Source organism: Ochotona princeps, chromosome 21 (assembly GCF_030435755.1).
Source record: "Ochotona princeps isolate mOchPri1 chromosome 21, mOchPri1.hap1, whole genome shotgun sequence".
NCBI classification, from domain to species: domain Eukaryota; kingdom Metazoa; phylum Chordata; class Mammalia; order Lagomorpha; family Ochotonidae; genus Ochotona; species Ochotona princeps.
This window is the reverse complement of record NC_080852.1, coordinates 28264704-28282834: the sequence shown is the minus strand read 5'-3', so window position 1 is coordinate 28282834 and position 18131 is coordinate 28264704. Positions and strand designations below refer to the sequence as shown.

The 18131-nt window shown below is 60.1% G+C and overlaps 1 protein-coding gene across 3 annotated transcripts; it reads right to left on the bottom strand.

Moving 5' to 3' along the window:
* Window positions 1–303: 303 nt before the first annotated feature.
* ALS2CL (ALS2 C-terminal like) lies at window positions 304–15464 on the bottom strand. Of its 3 annotated transcripts, none has more exons than XM_058678660.1 (26): window positions 15067–15464; window positions 12734–12866; window positions 12008–12209; window positions 11542–11607; window positions 11190–11355; window positions 10831–10962; window positions 10198–10317; window positions 9710–9768; window positions 9517–9583; window positions 9072–9268; window positions 8391–8615; window positions 7972–8070; window positions 7720–7881; window positions 7245–7356; window positions 6774–6851; window positions 6248–6381; window positions 5131–5301; window positions 4957–5041; window positions 4714–4871; window positions 4236–4301; window positions 3560–3733; window positions 3277–3319; window positions 1972–2033; window positions 1743–1892; window positions 1433–1529; window positions 304–1105 (listed from the first exon to the last, which is right to left on the bottom strand). In XM_058678660.1, exons 1-26 carry the CDS (start codon window positions 15088–15090, stop codon window positions 1022–1024), a joined length of 3066 nt encoding a protein of 1021 aa, XP_058534643.1. In that variant the 5' UTR covers window positions 15091–15464; the 3' UTR covers window positions 304–1021. The 3 variants fall into 3 exon arrangements, with proteins under 3 accessions (XP_058534643.1, XP_058534645.1, XP_058534644.1); XM_058678661.1 differs by having other exon boundaries at window positions 308–1105; window positions 8391–8456; window positions 15067–15456; XM_058678662.1 differs by lacking the exons at window positions 12734–12866; window positions 15067–15464 and having other exon boundaries at window positions 306–1105; window positions 12019–12175.
* Between the last annotated feature and the right edge of the window lie 2667 nt (window positions 15465–18131).

The window sequence follows — 18131 nt, the reverse complement described above, 5'->3', positions numbered from 1 at the left end:
ATCCTTTGAATAAAACTCAGTATCTTGCCCTCACTGTGTGCTTGCTCTGTTTTTCCCAGTGTTTTAGAGTTTGTGTGTGTGTGTGCTTAAATATTATAGGGTCTTTCTTTTCATCATGAACTTTAAGATTTATTACTTTATTTTTAAAAATAGACTCATTTATTTACTTGAAAAACAGAGGACAGATCTTCCAACTCTCTGGTTCACTTCCCAAATACCTGCAAGGACCTGGGGCCAGGCCAGGCAAGGCCGAGGCCAGGGGCCAAGAACTCCACCCGGTTTCCCACACAGACAGCAAGCAGGAAGCCAAGCATTGGGGCCACCCTCTGCTGCCTTCCCAGGTGCACCAGCAGGGAGCTGGATCAGAAGGGGCACAGCCAGCACCTGAGCCATCCACTGACCTGGGATGCGGGAAGCCCAAGCGGCGGCTTGATCCCCCCATGACCTGATTTGGAAGTTCTCAGCTCAGCTAATCTCTACCTTCACCCCAACAACAGCATTTGCCGCACACAGTCTAGACTTCGTCACTGACTGGCCATCTCTCGAGTCCAGAAGCACCCCCGGCTGCTTCCTCTGAGGGTGTGACCTGTGACTGGGCCTGGGGCAAAGATGTCCACCCAGGAGAAAGGCACAGACGGATGTGAGGTATGGAGTCCCTAGCACCTGCCACACACAGGGATGATGCCAAGGCGAGACTCAGAGCAAGGATGGGTGGCGCTCCAGCATCCCCCTGGCCCAAGGACCCTGGTGTGGCACACACAGCTCACTCTCCCTGCCCAGGAAGTCCACAGGCTTCAGTCAGGCCACAGAGCCACCAGGACACAAGAGGACTGGGTAGCCAACCCATAAGCTCCAGCAGGTGGGGCAGCACAGGGCACCAGCCCTATAGGACACACAGGAGGAGTCTGGTTGCTGCCTTGGGCCAGCAGAGTAGGACAGGATGCCACAGGGTGGGCCCAGCTGCTCCTGTGAGCAGGGTGTGGAGGCCCAGCAGCTCTGCTATGGATCTAGAGGCATGAGGCTAGCAGAAGGGCTCCTTGGAGTCCCGGCGGTCAGGCAGGCGGTGCAGCCGCATGTCTTCTCTCTGGATGTGCTCATAGCAGGACTGGAGGCAGAGGGGCAAGGGTGAGGCTGGGACTGGTGCACCAGTCTCACCCCTCACCACTCCCTGGGCTCCAGGGCAGCCCTTCCCAGCCTGCACTACTGCATTCCCGACTCTGCCCTTGGCCACTCTCTACCAGGCAAACAGGGTCTTCCCAGAGTCCCGGGGCCTGGGAGGCACAATGGGTCCCTCAACATGGGCAGAACCCAGGGTGCCCAGAGGTCCCCTCCCAGAGGCACACCAGAGCTGGGCACCTGAACTCATCCCTACAATGGCATCTGGGGCAAGAAAGGGCCTGGCCGCCCAGGGGTAACCACCTCCACCCCTCACCTCCAGGGCCGTGAGCAGGAAGTCATAGAGGCCCCCCGTGTGGCTGGGGTCCATCATGTCCCTGATCAGGTGGATCTCGGCTCCCAAATGCTGAATTCTAGGGGGTGAAGAAGAGGCCTTTATGTAAGGTCAGGGAGGGGCCTGACTGGCAGGGGCTGGACCCCTGGGGCTCATCACTCTGCCTCTAGCACCAGTGAAACAGACACGGGGTATGTCTATGCTTTCCTGTCTGTCCCGGGAAAAGCCGCACCCACGACCCCAGAGCCCCAGGAGCTCAGAGGACACCTAGTCCTGCCTGCCTAGGACTCACCGGGCCCGTGACACCACGTAGATGAGCAGTGGCAGCAGGTCATCCATGGGCAGCTTATGCTCTCGGCCCAGCACCCGAGACACGGTGGCCTCGATTTCCCCATACGTCCTCTCCAGCACCTCCAGCTTCTCCCGGGGGTTCACCGTGGTCCTGCAGCAGAGGAACCAGGTCCAGGCCCAGTCCCAGTGGAGGCCTGGGCTCCCCCAGCCTGCACCAGGCCATGACTCACATAATCTTCTGGAGGCACCCAGTGGCTGACAGGAAGCACTTGTCCTTGACCAGAGAGTACCTCTGTGTGGTAGGGGAAAGAGTGGGTGAAACTGAGATTCGCTTGCAACCATCCCTACCCTGAGCACTGAGTAATCCGGAACAAGTCACAGTTTGCCTGTGGGCCTCAATTTTTGCGTCTATATTAGGCAGGGTGAATGGGCCCTAGGAAGCCGGGAGAGCAACATGGATTAAAAATCCCAGCACCAATGGCCACTGGCGTCTGTCCCATTCTAGGCACCTCAATCAGTGGGACCAGACACAAAGGTTTTCTGAATCACAGATTCCCGGTCTGCTCCCTGAGGTTCCAGGTTTGTCCATTTCTTTTTTTTAATAATTCATTTTCATCTTTTTATATTTCAAAAGCAGAGAGAAAGTGAGATCTTTCATCTGCTGGATCATTCCCCAAACGCCTACAACATCTGGGCCTGGACCCGGCTGAAGGTAGGAGCCAGGAACTCCATCCGGGTTTCCCACCAGGGAGGCAGGGACACAAGCACTTGAGCCATCCCAGAGAAGCCAGGTAAGAAGTGGAGGAGCGGGGGCCTGGCACAATAGCCTAGTGGCTAAATCCTCGCCTTGCATGTGTCGGGATCCCATATGGCTGCAAGTTTGTGTTCTGGCTGCTCCACTTCCCATCCAGCTCCCTGCTTGTGGCCTGGGAAAGCAGTGGAGGACGGCCCAAAGCCTTGGGACCCTGCACCCGCATGGGAGACCCAAAAGAAGTTCCTGGCTCCTGGCTTCAGATTGGTGCAGCTCCAGCCATTGTGGTCACATGAGGAGTAAACCAGATGATAGAGAATCTTTCTCTGTGTCTTTCCTTCTGTCTATATATCTACCTTTCCAATATAACAAAATAGCTGTGGAGGAATGGGGACTTGAACCAAGCACTCTAACACGGGATGCGACCTCCTGAGAGTGACTTAACCAATGCACCCAATGCCCACCCACAATCCTGAACTTGACTCAGGAGGTCCGGGGTGAGCCTGAGGATCCACTTTTTCGTAGGTTCCAAACCGACACTGCCCATCTGGCACTCCCCAGGGACAGAGGCCTCGGGTACCCGCTGCACCCAAGGGCAGCTCCAGGATACGGCTCATACAGCAGTGGGAACTGAGGCACAGCCAGAGCGCAGAGTCCAGTCCTCCTGGGCCAGTGGCTATACCCGCCCTCTCCCCTAGAGGCCAGAACACAGGAGCCTGACCTGCCCCGACACACACAAACACACAGCCTACCCTTGCTCCCAATTCAGGCCACACCCCCTTACCTGATTGCTGGTGAGTGTGAGGTCCTTCAGGGGCCAGAGGTGCCTGAGGTCAACAAAGCAAGACAGGGAACGGACAGTGACCCCGTGTTGGGGGTGGGGACATACACCTGCAGTGCTCAGGGCTTACGTGCGTCCCTCCGAGGGGGAGCTGCCGGGCAAAGGGGCTTCCCTCCATGGTGCAGTCAGACACCCAGGTCCAACCACTTCCGGGCACAGACTCCAGGGCCCCATGACTGAGGATGCTTGGGTCGAGCATGTGGCAGCCAGGATGGAGGGGGCTCACCTCTGCACCTCCAGGAACTTGAGCAGCTTGGTGTCAGGGAAGAGGCTAAGGCTGGCGATGCCGCGGCTATAGAGCCTGTCCTCACGCTCGTGCAGCAGCAGGTAGAGCGTGAAGAGTTCCGAGTAGAAACTGGGCAGCACGAGCGGCAGCACCAGGTCATGCACCTGCAGCTCCCTGGGCCGGAGATGGAACACCTGGGGTTAGTCTGGGGTGGGGGTCGCTGCACAGGAGGCCCCCCTAACAGCACCCCAAGAGTGACCCAGCCCATGGAACTCCTCCCAACTCCCTCCCTCCCCAGCAGGCAGTCTGCAGCCTCCTTCCCTTTCCAAGCCTGTTCTCAACCATCTCTCCTTCCTCCTTCAAAGCTCTCCCTGGCAAGGAGCCCCTTCCACTGCTTCCTATAGTGCCTCCATGGCCAGACCCAGGAGGGCCTGAAGTCTGAGAGTGAGTGCAAAGATTTGGGCCTGTACCCCAGTTCTCAGCCTCGACCCTGGCCAGGCCTCAGTCTTTCCACTGGTGTGTAGCTGAAACAGGAGAGACTGAGCCACAAAGCCAGGACACATAAAGACGTGCCCACACACTGAGGGTGCGCCCCTGGCTCCCCAGCTGTTCTCAGGACAGAGGTCAGAGGCCTGAGATCACCTAGGTCAGCGTCTGCAGCCCCCAGGTCATTCACCTTGTCTCTGCGTCTTCCTCCTCCAGCATCTGGCCCCTGTGCTGTAAGGCGACCCCCAGCAGACCCCTGCAAGCCGAGAAGACTAAGATGGCACGGTCGCCCCCTCCCCAAGACCACAGCGCCCCCAGCACAGTCCCTAGGGGATCTTATGGGGCCCACTCCTAACACCACCAACCACAGCAGTCACTGCTGTGGAGCCCAAGCCTTCACTCAGGGACCCTTCCACATGTGATGCCGCGTATAACTCAGTAGTCATGGCTCACCCTGGGGCTGGCTCCACTGTGGTGGGTACAGTGGGTAAGCACTCCTCTGGGGTCAGGGGTCAGCGCAAGGCCTGGGGCTGATGCCCTCGTCTCCTCCGAGCCCCTCTGCCCAGTAGTCGCAGGCACCCTGTCCACTGGCCTACCCTCCCCAGCTACCAAGTCATCCCTGAGGCCCCAGTACCATAGTCACTTCCCGGGCACAGCACATGCATCACCTGTAGGCAGCCCAGATCTCCCGGGCATGCTGCTTCACCTCCTCCTGGGCCATCCCCTGCAGGTGCTTGTTGGCCCCGATGCCCGCATACGTGGCTTGGAAGGTCAGCATTAGGGTCCGCAGCAGCTTGGCCAGCGGGTGCTGGGGGTGGCTCAAGGCCTAGGCCGGCGGGAGGCGACAGAAGTGCTCAGGGTCAGGTCTTCCAGGAGCCTCTCAAACTGCTCCCTGCCCCAGGGGCCCTCACCTTGCCAAGGTACCGCTGCAGGGCCTCAAGCTGACGGTGTTGCAGCAATTCCTCCAGGGTGTCAGCCAGGCTGCCCACGCTGTCCCTGGGATGTGATACACAGTCCTCCCTCAGCCACTCCAGGGCCACCTGGGTCCCCTCTACCTTGGGTGCCTCGGGGGTGAGTGGCCTCACCTCTCACAGCACAGGTGCTCCTGGGACCTGCTAAGCCTCCGGGGGCTTTGCACATGGAAGCCCAGCAGCGCCTCCTGCAGGTCAGCAGGGCAGCCGGCAGCCACAAAGTCTCGGAAGGGGCGGTAGACTCCTGGCCAGCGGCACTCTGGGAAGATGCCTAGACCCAGCTGCCTACGGCGGAGGGTAGGGGGCAGGGCAGGGATGGGGAGACACAAGACAGGGTTGTGTGCAGGACCCTGTTCAGGCCCCGGGAAGGGTGAAGGTACCAACCTGGCCTAAGGCTTCACAAAGGGGCCAGAGACTGCCCCACCCCCTGCCCCAACCTGTGAGAGAGCAGACAGACCACAGTATCTGGACCGTGTGTGTGAGGGTGGAGGTGGGTCCTGGCTCAACAGCGACCATGCCCGAGGCCAGGGCTGCCCTGCTGGGACACCCAGCTCTCCCCGCGCCTATGGTTTCTCCCCATGGGTGACCACAACCTGGCTGACAAGCCGGGGCCCAGCTGTGTATCCAGTGGATAGTCTCCTGCAGCCCAACCTGTGCACTGGACTTACAGGTCATACCCCAGCTGCACTCCACGGCCAGCCTCAGTGACTTTGCTACCCCATCAGGTGTGGCCTACTGGAGCCCTTCTCCCTGCAGGACACCCAGTCTTCAACACATACAGCAAAGAGCCACCCCTCAAACTTTTTCCAAGAGAGAATTCTGTCCCCTGAAGAACAGTAGGCTATTCCCCTTGTCCCCACCCCAAACCCCCTGAAGTTGATAACTGCACTGCGTGAGTTTCCTTCATCACCATGCCTATCAGGGAACTCAGAGCCATGCTCATCTCAGTCATAGCCACTGTGGGGCCTGTCATGCAAACCTTTTTCAGGGTCAACTCATGCTTTTATTTCCTATTTGTAAAGTCGCCTGAACTCTTATATAGAAAAAAAGAAAGCAAGAAAGAAAAGGGGCCTAAGAACAGGTTTCCAATGATATTTTTTTCTCTAGTTTTGTGGTCTATGGAATTTATACCCTCTCCCCTCACCTCCTCCTCCTCCAATCTGAGTCTGGGCACTCCCAAAGGACCCCTGGAACAAGATGCTCCTGCACCAGGGAGCCGGTGGGTTCTCACCTCTTACAGCTGCTGCTGCTTGGATCCGGCGGAAGGGCAGCTGTGTCCAGCACGCCCTGTGTGTGTAGTCCTTGCCCGAACCCAGGACCAAACGTACCCTCCAGGGTGAAGCCATTGGGGAAGGTGATCTTGCCCTGTGAACCAGGAGAGAGGGGAACTGCCAGTCTCCCCTCCCCACGACCCTGCTGGCCTCAGGCAAAGGTGGTGGGCAGGAGACCTGTCCCACTCACCACCTCCCCAAGTCCCACCCATTCCAGGCCATAGCACCCTCAGCCGCCTCAAGCCTCTGGCTCCCTCTGATGGCCCAGCAGGGTCCCTCTACTAGGTGAGCATGAGCAGGACAAAGGTGGTGACTGTATGGGCTGGGGGTGATGGCCAGGGACAGGGTGGGACATGGGGGCAGAACAAGGGGACTCGGATGCTAGCAGGCACATGGATGCTCTTAGCCTGTTCACAATCGGGCCGGGAGCAGGGGCTGTGCCCATCTGGAACGGGCAGACAGGGCCTGGGCAGTGTCTGCTCTCACCTTCCCCTCCAGGATGAGGTCCCTGGTGAAGGTACCTTCATACAGGGAGTCGTCTTCGGACAGGAGGACGCCAGGGCCCTTGGGAAGGAAGCCGGGAAGAGCAGGGCTAGCTCTTGGTCATTCATCACTATGGATGAGGACATCAACCCGTAGACCCAGGGAAGAACCTTCTAAATGATGTAGGAGGCCTAGCTCACAACCAGCCTTCTGGTGGGTGGGTGTGGGGGCGACTCTGAGCACTCCGTCCTAAGGCTACCACAGTCATTCCTACCACTTCCCTGAGGCCACCATCAAGACTATCAGCCTGGCTTGCTGGGGAGCGTGACAGATGTAGCCAAGGCCAGGGTGGGAGCTTAGCAGAACCAGGCCTCATTCTTCATCCTCCCCACTGAAGAGTGACTTCCTCTTAGCTTCAGGGCCCCATAGCAAGTGGGGTACATGAGTGGGATGGGGGAGCAACAATGCACGCACCACCATCTTGTCCGCCTGGAAGGTGCCCTGGTAGCAGACGCCTGCCTGGGTGACCACAACCCCAGGACCATGGCGCTGGTCACCCTGCCACATGCCGATATAGCGCTCGCCTCTATGGGGAGAGGAGGGACAGGCTTGGATCAGAACCAGTCCTGGGCACCCGCAGGCATGGTGGTGGGGGTGGGCCAGGGGCAGGGGAGAAAGACAGTGACATCCCCCAAACCCACTCAACTTAGGCCCAACAAGGGCATCATAAGGGTGAAGTGTGCCCAGGCAGGGTTCATGGGCTAAGCCAAGGAGGTATGAACAGGTGCCAAAGGGTGGGGCAGAGAGGCTTGGGGAAACCTGGGAGGCACACACAGGGTGAGGTCAGAGGGTACCAATGGGGAACCATGGCCCTGGAACAATGTGGTGGTGGTGTGTGTCGGGGGGTGTCCCTGTCCCCCAAACCTGGCTGGGGGCTGTGCACACTCACCTGTCCCGGTCCTCCTCCACACCATAGCCATTCCTCTGGCCCCGCTCCCAGTGGCCTGTGTACTTGAATGGCCGGGAGGCCTGCGGGGGGCTCTCCAGGATCCCAAAGCCATGCCGCAGGCCCGCCTGGAAGTAGCCCTTATACACCTGGTCCGAGCCATACCTGGTGAAGGTCACAAACAGCTGGCCAGGGCTCCCAGGGGCTTTGACTGGAGGGAGGGGACCGACCCTGCCCTGGCTGAGGGCCACTTACTCACAGATGCCATAGCCATTCATGCTGCCTGCCCGCCAGTGGCACTTGTAGCAGTCGAACTTGTCCTCAGGGGGCTGGGGCACCAGATGGACACCGAAGCTGCCAGTGTGGCCAGTGGGAGTTAGGGCCAGGGTCAGCATGCCTCCACACCACCATGTCCCTGCAAGGTGCCCAGCCCCCTCCTCCTTCCTGAGGTATCTCTCTCTCTCCATCACAGCCCCCAGCCACCCTAGGAGACCTCCCTGAGCTGAGCTGTAGCCTAGTTCCTTATTCAGGGCCCAGGCCCCTTTACGTACAATGAGGGGCTGTAGGTGAGCCACAGACAGACTCAAAGCTCCTGCTTGGCCAGGTAGGGGAGAAGACCACCACTCTGTCCACCACCCCCTCTTCCCACCCCCAGCGCCACCTACCAGCCTTACCCATGCTCCAGGCCATTGCAGAAATCGCCCACATGGTTGCGCCCGTCTGGCCACTTCAAGGTTCCCCTGCAACATGGCCAGGACCCCCATGCATCAGGCCCACGGACCCTCCCTGAACACGCCTGCTCTGAGGCTCTCCCCATCCTGTGCCCCCTTTGGGGGCCTCCCCTCTGCCAATAAGGCATGCGTGCCCATGTTTTGTTTCTAAGCCTCCTCCAGCTCTCCCTGGAAGCAGATGGTAATGGACAGCTTGAGAGGCTGATCTCTGGAGCCCTGTGCTGCTCAGCTCTAGCACGGGATGGCTCCCATCCTCTCCACAGGCCTGCCTGTCTCAGGGCTCTCATGTACCTGCCACCGCGGCCAGGTACCCCCTGAAACCTGCCCATACACGTGGGTCTCTGCTGTTGTAACACTTATGTGCAAACCCCTTCCCCAAGACACCCAAGCCTGCAGAGTCAGTTTCCCTCCCCTATAGACCACACAGCCAGCATGGGCCCCACAAGCTGGCCTTGCTCTCCATCAATACCTTAGCAGACAGATTAATTGCTGTGCAAGAAGACGGAGAGAGAACCCTGCGGGATAGTCAACCCACTGAACCCAGGAAGGGGCCCTGGGGCACGGAGATCATGTCCAGGAAGGTACTGTCACCCCCATCCCTGAGCTGGAGCTGGGGCTACTCACTTGCCGTGGGGCCTGCCCCGCTGCCACTCGCCCTCATAGGTGGCGTGGCAGAGCCGGCCCCCAGCACGGAAGGTATAGGCTCCATAGCGGTAGGCAGGGGGCTCCACAGGCTCCTGGCCAGCCCCCAGCACTGGAAAGTCCTTCTTGCCCCGTAGGGCCTGGCACACAGCCTGTGTCACCTTCCACTGCCAGATCACCTGGTGGGGATGATGAAATGTGGGCTAGGTGACAGCCCTTTCTGGGCGCCTCCTGGGATAGCTCTGGGGCTGGGGGAGGGAGTGTTCTGTCCCTGTGGTGTGGGGGGGTCACCTCTGACCACGCCATATTGCTCCCAGGACCTGCCAAGACCTTGGGGGCAGGGATGGAGTCAGGCCCAAGGTTGGCTTCAGAGGGCGAACAGGGACCCCTGACCTGCCACCCCCACTCATAGCCCGACCCCTCTCACCTGGCCTTGACGGTCCTTGGCACAGAAGGAGAACTCGTCTTCAGGTGTGAGGAGGTGAAACACGCACCTAAGCAGATGGAGTTGAAGAGGAGGCTTGCCTCTCCGCTCAGTCCACAAGGGTGGCAGGCAAGGCCCGAGACAAGGCTGGGGGCGGATGTCAGCTGGAGGGTGGAAGGGCCTGGGTGTTACTCACCCATCCTGCCCAGGCTCCAGCCACAGCAGCTTCAGGTCAAAGGTGTGGACACTGTGGCCCTGTCAGAAGGGGCACACAGGTGTCTATCAGACCCTGCCCCATGCCCCAGGCTGGCCCCTGAGCCCACAAGGAACCCCCCAGCACCAACTCCTCCCCAGCTCTGTTCCCAACTCTGGACTGCTGGGGCCCAGCAGTTCTCAGGATTTGGGGGGCCTGACCATGTCCGTGCCCACCCCAGATACCACAACCCCTTGCCTCACCCTCCTACCAGCCTGCCTCAAGCTCCTACTGCCTGTGAGGTAGTCTGACAGCTCCATCCAAGATCTCTTCCACCAGGAAGCTCTCCCCCCACCAGCTGGGCAACCCAGGCCAGCCTGGCTTCTTCGGAAATCACTGCCTACCCCCCACCACCTCCCCAGTCCACATCTACAATCCCAGCTGCTCTTCTTTCTCTTGCTCCTTGGCCAGTCCAACCCCAGAATCCCGACCTGCACCAGGACAAGGGCATCATCAAACAGCAGCACACGCTCGGCGCGCAGTGGGGCAGCCGTCACAGGCACATCGTGGCTGTCCAGCAAGAGCCGACGGACAGGGCTGCACAGCATCTCCTGGCCAGGGGATGGAGGGGAGATTACAAAAGGATGGGGCAAAAGGCTCAGGTGTCCCACCCAACACCACACCCTAGGTTCCTCCCAGATGCCTCCTCAGGTTCACCTGGAGTGAGCCCCAGTCAGAGGCAGGTACTGGGGCAGGGAGGCAGGGAGGGGCTATTCCCAGCTGCCCACCCAGCAAAGTGGCTCAGTGGCCCTTCCCCACAGCCCACCCCACCCTCCCCTGTGGGTGGAGTTAGGGTTCACCATCCCTGCCTCCCCCATCTACTTTCCCAACACTGCCCCAGAGCCAGGCCTGTCATGCCCTCTAGGGACACAGGGACTCTCCCCACAGGGACAGGAAGCATTGTGGTGGGCCTGTGATGGGAGCCCAGTAAGGGCTGGCCCAGCAGATGCCTTAGAGCCACCCACCTCCACCCCTTCCAGGTGGGGTCACACCTACAGCAAGCAGTCTAAGCCACACAGCAGCCCTCCGCCCCTTCCCCAGCCCCCCCACCAGGTCCCACTCACCCACAGCCGCCCACTCAGACTGTGCCACAGGCTCCGTGTGGCCTCGGCCTGGTCCAGCGCCTGCTGCATGTACGACTGCAGGTTCCCAAAGACGGTGGCCGCGTGCACCACCAGCTCCCGGGCCGGGTGATGCTGCAGGGGTGGGGGCAGCCAATGTGTGTGTTGAGGGGAGTGTTGCTGGAACCTTCCCCTCCCTGCTTCCCACCTCACCCTGCCCAAACCCATGACAGCTGCCCTGACCCCAGCTGTTCAAGAGGCCGATATCCAAAGTCCACCCTGCTGCTCACAGGGGACATCTGGGACCGGCATCCTAATAGCTGGGTCCCCAAGCCTAACCCCTACCCCACCCCCGTACCCACCTCCCCAATGGCACCACTGAGACTCAGCAGCTGCAGCACACACTGCTGCACGTGGTGTGCCAGGGGCTGCCGGAGGGCCTGTACCAGCATTGTGCCCGCTGAGCTCTCGGCACTCACGCCCCACAGCAGCTGCCGCAGCGCCTTCCGCCGGCCCCGCCAGTACTCCCTGTGGGTAGAGGGGGCACATGTCACCCCTGCCCTCCCTCCTCCAGCCCAGCGCCCTAGTCCCACTACCTGTCCTGGCTACTGTCCCAGACCCAACCCTGATCCTGACCCAGAGCTCAAGTACGGAAGCCCCTTGGCCTGCCCCCTTCCTGTTGCATGGTATAGGCGTCAGTCGGCTTGCACTCACCTCCTTCCTTTTGCTGCCTTCTGAAAAGCCTGCATCACCAGGCAGTTTGTGTAGGACTCGATGTACCTGAGGGGAGCAGAGGTGCCACCTGCTGGCACAGCCGCCCAACTCCTCACCCACGCCTTGCCTTTCTGTGGGGGTCTTCAGATCCCACCCATTGAGCAGTCATAGTCCTGTGGGCCCAGATGGCGGCCCAGTTCTGGGTGCTGCTGGCCTCAAGTCCTGACCCATGCAAACAGACCTAACACACAGTCTTTGTTCCTATAGGGGGGACGCCCCAGAGGCTCAGGTGCAGTGTGTCAGAGTCAGCTGCCACCAGGCTTACACCTGCACCCAGGTGTGACCCACCCATCTAGGTTAAACCCAGATCTCTGCTGAAGCACGGACCAAGGTGAGCACCTCCAGGGTGGGGAGCCAGCAACCCCAGCACCACCATCCCCCAAGGTGATGGCCAGCCCCGCCTTACTCCATGTGCACCTGCAGAACCCGGTCAGCATGGCGCAGCAGCAGCAGGGACTCCAGGCCTGCCGAGTCAGGGTGGCACAGCCGCTCCTGCAGCGTGCGCAGGCTCTCCTCTGTCACAGCCCAGAGCTGCTGGGTGCTCCCATGCAGCTGCTCTAAGAGCTGTAGGCACTCCTGGCTCTGGGGCTCCGCAGAAGGTTCTGAAGCTGGAATGGGAGTACAACCAGGCTTTGAGCTACATACAGCTGGGTCCTGGGGGCAGGACTGGTGCCCTACCCCACCCCACTCCCAGAACCCAGCCAGGGCAGAGGGTCCACAGGACCTAAGTTGGTCTGGCTGCCATTCCACAGGTACAGAGATCCCAGGGAGAGTGGACCTCGGCTGGCAGCTAGGCCCTGGTAGCCTGTCTTGTAGGCAGGCTTCCCCCAGCAGCACCTGCTATGCTGTGCTGGGTGGGTGCATGGGGCACGGGGCAAATGGAAGGCAGAGGGCTGTCACCAGGCTCTGGGCTACAAGCCCAGGTTCATGGCCTGTGCCCTCGGGGTTTTTAGCAAAAGCAGCCAAGCCAGCCTAGGGGCCTGGGTACAGTTCCCCTAGAAGACAGATGCCAGTGTCGCCAGGCCCGCGTGAGAACGTGAAAGCTGTGGCTCAGAGGGTCCCGCAAGGCCAGGCTCCTGCTGCTGGGATCATTCCACACGCCCCTGCCCTCCCCTGGATGGCTAGGACTTACTGGCCACGAGCAGAGGCTCTAGGACGAGGCTGTTGACGCGGGCGAGGGTGGCTAAGAAGACCTCCTCTAGCCTCAGCAGGGCAGTCTCCGGGGGGCTGCACATGGCCAGCGAGCTGGGCGCACGGGCTCCTTCCTGGGAGGGGGGCACAGCTGAGAGCTCATATGGCATGGGTGAGAGTAAGACCTGCATCCCCGGGAGGAAGGCCCTTCACCATCCACCGGCATCAGAGCTGGGCCAGGAGCCCAGGTAGGTCCCTGGACTGGCCCCAGAGCTGCCCTGCCCTCTGCCTGGGTGCACTTAGCAGGTGCTGAAAAAATTGGTAGAGAGGATCAGTATTACAGAGGGACACTTCCCCTTCTACCCAAAAGGGCAGAGGGCTCTTCAAGCCCAGGTGAGATGGGATCCATGGTTGGATCCCAAGTGCCCAGGGTGACATCTATGTCAGTCCATGACATCTATGACAGTCCAGGGCTGTCCTCAAAGCCTTGGCTCAGGGGGTTTCTTGCTGGAGCCACGGATGAGACAAGAGAAAGTGAGGACACGGAATATGTGAAAGGGACATGAGACTGCTGGGTGGGAGGGCTTGGCCCCTGAGGGTTGCCCACTGAGCGGCACCCTAACAGGCTGGCAGCCAGCCATCAGGAGTTCCAGGGGATGTCAGAGCAAGGCAGAGGTAGAACCCAAAGCCAGACATGGGAAGCACATGGTGACAGGTGTAAAGGAGATGGTAGCGAGCAGCCAGCACAGGGGGCAGTCTAGACCCTCCCCCATCTCGCCAAACAGGCTGAGCCTGCCAATGGGCCTCACTCAAGTGGAGGTAGGGACACATGTGGACTTGAAGGACCCTCAAAGCAGGCAGGGATCAGTCAAGAACGGAGTCCTGAATGGAGCCTGAGCTCCTGAGCCTGAGCTCAGCCCAGCCCGAGTCAAGGCTTAGCTTCCAGGAGGACAAGGCACTCCCCCATTGGACCTGTGCCCTCACCTGGCAAAGCACCTGCCCACAAGGCCCACCCAAAGCTGTCAGCGCAGACTCACTTCTGACACTCTCTAGGTTCTAGAGTTGACCGGCCTAAGCAGGACAAGGGACATCCAAGGCAGCCAGCCAGCAATGGCCAAGTGACCCAGGCAACCCCAAAGGGGCCAACGGGAAGGGTCTCAGCCCTCCCCACCACTCTCCGAGGATGTCGCAGGGGCACCTAGGCTCCAGGCAGAACCCAGCACTCCCAGGCAGCTAGCACAGGAGCACAGCAGGGAGGTGTCTCAGAATTGTGGCCAAGAGCCAAGAGCACAGGCCCAGGAATTCCTGCCCCACCTTTCCTGCTGAGGAGCGGCAGGAACGGGAAGCAGCTGGATGCCCAGCTGTGGCCATCTCCTCCCTCTGCTGGTCCCCAGGGTGACCCCAGGCCCTGAGCATCTGATGGAGTGCAGGGGGCTCTGGGGCAGCCTGAGCAGACCCAGGGAGCTCAACCTGGTACTGAGGGGCAGCAGGGAACTTTCAGAAACTGACGGGATGGATAGGTGTCCTGAACGGTGACCTCTCCACTCCCAGCCACACTGACAGATGAGGACAGGCCCAGTGCGATGGTTCAGTAGCTAAATCCTCGCCTTGCAAGTGCTGGAATCCCAGTTCGTGTCCTGGCTGCTCTACTTCCCATCCAGCTCCCTGCTTGTGGCCTGGGAAAGTAGTGGAGGATGGCCGAAAGCCTTGGGACCTAGCACCCGTGTTGGAGACCCAGAAGAAGCTTCTGACTCCTGGCTTCAGACCACTTAACTCCAGCCATTGTGGCCACTTTGGGGAGTGAACCAGCAGAGGAAGATCTTTGTATTTCTCCTTTCTGTATATCTGCCTTCACAATAAAAATAAATAAATCTTAAAAAAAAAAAAAAAAAAGTAAGTGGGTTTCCTCACTTGATCCTTCCGGCCAGGGCACAGGTACAGTAACAGCAGGCTGGGCAGGAGGGGAAGTCAAGGCCCAGGAGGGGTCCACAATGCTGCATGGCCTGCACCTGCAGAGCTGGCTCCTGGTCCCAGCAGCTCACCTGAGCTAAGTAGCTCACACAGCTTGGGTGACTCACCCAGGCACGTTGTGACTTCCCAGCAGGGCCCAGCCCCCTGCACCTCTGCCGGCTCTGCATGAGGTGGCGTGAGGAAAGGACCGGCCAGTTGCTGCCTGCTTAGGTGAGTCAGTTGCCCAACCTGGAGTTAGGCCTGTGCTGTTTGCTGCCTTCCTGGCCTCTGTCCACACTAGGTCCCCCCTTCAGGACAGGGCCAAAGACTCGCCCTTCCCCTCCCAGGCCAGGCCCCTGGACCACACCCAGCCATGGCACTTACTGTGGAATTTCCGGGTTTGGACATGAAGTTCTGCTGGTCAAGGGGGCTTTGCCCAGGATGTCCTAGGCAGCTAGCATGGCCAGGAGGTGGACGGTGGGCACACAGACGGCCCCGAGTCACACCTGGGCCTCCGCTCAGGTCGCCTGCCACTCACAGCTGCTCCAAACTCCTCCTGACCCTACCCGCCCCGCCTCCACTGCATCTTGCCTCGCACGTGTTCCCGCTTTTCTCCTGCTCCCTGCCCGTCCCCTGAGTGACCAAAACACTACATCCTGTTCCAGCCCGCCCGGCGGACAGCGTCACCTTCTCGGCTTCCCGGTCGAGCCTGGGGCCGCCTCCTTCCGACAGTGGCTCCCTGCGCCGGTCGGTCCAGCCCGGTGGCCTGGCTGTCTCGCAAACCACGCGACCTCGGGCGCCGCACCCTTACCTGAGCGGCGCGCGCCCGCCTCGGGCAGCGGCTGTGGCGCACCGGGGATGCGGGAGTGGCTCACAGGGGACCGGGCACACCCCCGGCCGGGCCCAGCTCGGCCCGGGTCTCCGCAGGGAGAGCACCCTCCTTAGCTCCGGGCGCTCCCGGGACGCGGCGGCGAGGAGGCGGGCACCGACGGCTGGGGGCGGGCTCCGAGCCTTGCGCCCCACCCCCAAGCCCCGGCCGGTCCACGGAAAGTGTGGCGTAGGGAAGCAGCCCGGGCTACCCCAGCCACCCCCGCCGGCAGCGGGCCATGCAGCCCCGGGGCCTCCCCACCAGCCCCGCCCCAAGCTGACTGGAGCCGCAGGGGAACCCAGAGCCGGGCGGATCCCTGACCCTTAGGCAGCCGCCACTCCTGCCTCTGACCTTGGGAAGCCGCCTGCCCCCGCGAGCGGGTGTCTCAGCAGGGCCCTGCAGAGCATGAAACCGGCGCCTGGCGGTTTTCCGCGCCAAGGCCCAGCGACCTTGGAACGAGCAGAGGGAAGACCTTGTTCTCCCAAACCCTCCCCCACCCCACACACGGCCAAGGCGCCTTTGTAGCCCGGGCTGTGGGGCTGTGCCCGCAAAGTCCTTCCCTTTCTCTTCCGTTCCCCAGAACCTCCACCCACCTGCCCTCACCCGCAAAGGCTGCCTCAGGGGAAACGCTCCCTCCTTGCCTCCTCGCCTCCTAGGGCAGGGGTAGGTGGCCTGTCCCTTTTCCTGGAGATTCAGTCAGATGCACCTGCCTCAGGAGGGTGGAGGGCAGAGGCAAGCACCTAGGTACCAGGTCTGAGTCAGCTCCCAGGACCCTGCTACACTGTGTCCACTGTAGGCTCCACTGCCCTGTGTCACTCGGTCTCCCCCAGCTTGCAGCACCGCCGGGCTGAACCATTGATTCCCAAGTGTGAAATGAGCTGGAGCCTTCCACTCTACACAGGCCTTCTAGGTTCTCTGTGGGCGGGAGAAGGCAGCAAGGTGTTCTAGAAAGCAGCCTTGAGCTGCCTTCCTCTTGCTGTGGACTAAGGCCAGTGTGTGGCCTCCAGGAGTCACGGTGCTCCTGTTGGGGAAATGCGGGTATGGCAGGTTGGAGGACTCTGAAGTACACACAGGAACTTAGCACCCCTGTGCGTCCCCCAGGCCCCAGGTGCGGACTAGGGAGGGTGAGCAGACAGGGACAGGGTAGACGGGACCTAGTGCTGGGTGTTTCAGGTGGTCCCATCCCCGCTCTGACCTCAGTCTCCTCACGGGTACAGGTAACTGGGGGAAGGCAGTGCTGCGTGGACTCAGGTGGGAGCCCACACTCTCCCACCTCTGCCAGGGCCTTTGTACACAAACACATACTTGTGCACACGCAGGTCTGACACAGGCCTGACTCAGCCCCAGAGCTATTCTAGGCTGGTCCTGGGGCCAACAAGTCCAGGGACAGCCAGCTCACAACAGACCACAGCCACTGTATCCCGGGCTCAGACCATCCCGCTGCCGCCCCTACCCCCGGCTGAGCCTGTTATTCCCCAAAATTCAGCTTGCTCTTGTAATTGGGGGAGGGGGGGTTCTGCACTCACTGCCCCCAGCTTCTCTTGAGTCCCCTGGGGTTTCAGGCAAGGGCTCCCCTGAGCATGAACCCTTCCCTCACCACTGCTCACTGCCTCCCCACCCCCAATAGCTTCCAACCCCAAAGCCCTGGATGTTGCATTGGTCCCCACAGGAAACCCAAAGGCGCTAAAAATAGTACAGGAGGGAAGGACACACAGGCTTGCGCTGGCCATATCCACATCACAACCCCACTGAGCAGACACTGCCTTCAGGCAGCCAGGCTCCCCCACCCGACACCTGGTGACCTTAGCAGGGACTAGAACCATACTGGCCAGCAGGCAGAAGACTGAGCTGGAGGCCCACATGTCTGAGAAGGGCCCAACTCCTTCCTGGGGCTTTAGACCCTGTGAATCAGCAAGAGAGGGGATGTCATGGCAAGTGTTGCAAAACAACTTGAAGATGAAAAAGATGTTAGCTTGCAAGATGTTCGTTTCGACATGGTGTTTTCTGCTGGCAAATCAGAAACAAATGTGAGCCCCTAAGGCATCGATTGAATGAGATAGTGTTCTTTTAAGATCTGGTGTGCTTTCGGGGGCATATACTTGGCACAGGGGTCAAGATGCTGCCTGGAGTGCCTGAATTTCCGTATCAGAGTGCCTGGGTCCAAGTCCCAGCCCCTCTGATTTGAGTCCAGTTCCCTGACCATGGGCACCCAGGGAGGCAGTGAATGATGGCTGGAGTGCTTGATGCCTGCCAACCATGTGGGAGACCCCGACTGAGTTCCTAGCTCTTGGCTTCAGCCTGGCCCAGCCCAACCATTGCAGACATCTGGGGAGTGAAGCAGTAGATGGAAGAACCCCTGCTTTGTTACTAAAAAGATAAAAATAAAATTTAAAATTTGTTTCTTAAAGGTTTGTTTATTATTATTATTATTATTATTATTATTATTATTATTATTATTTTTGAAGGGTAGAGTTACAGAGAGAGAGAGAAACAGACATCTTCCACCTGTTGCTTCATTCCACAACAGCCAGGGCTGGGCCAGGCTGAAGCCAGGAGCCCAGAACTCTACCTGGGTCCCTCA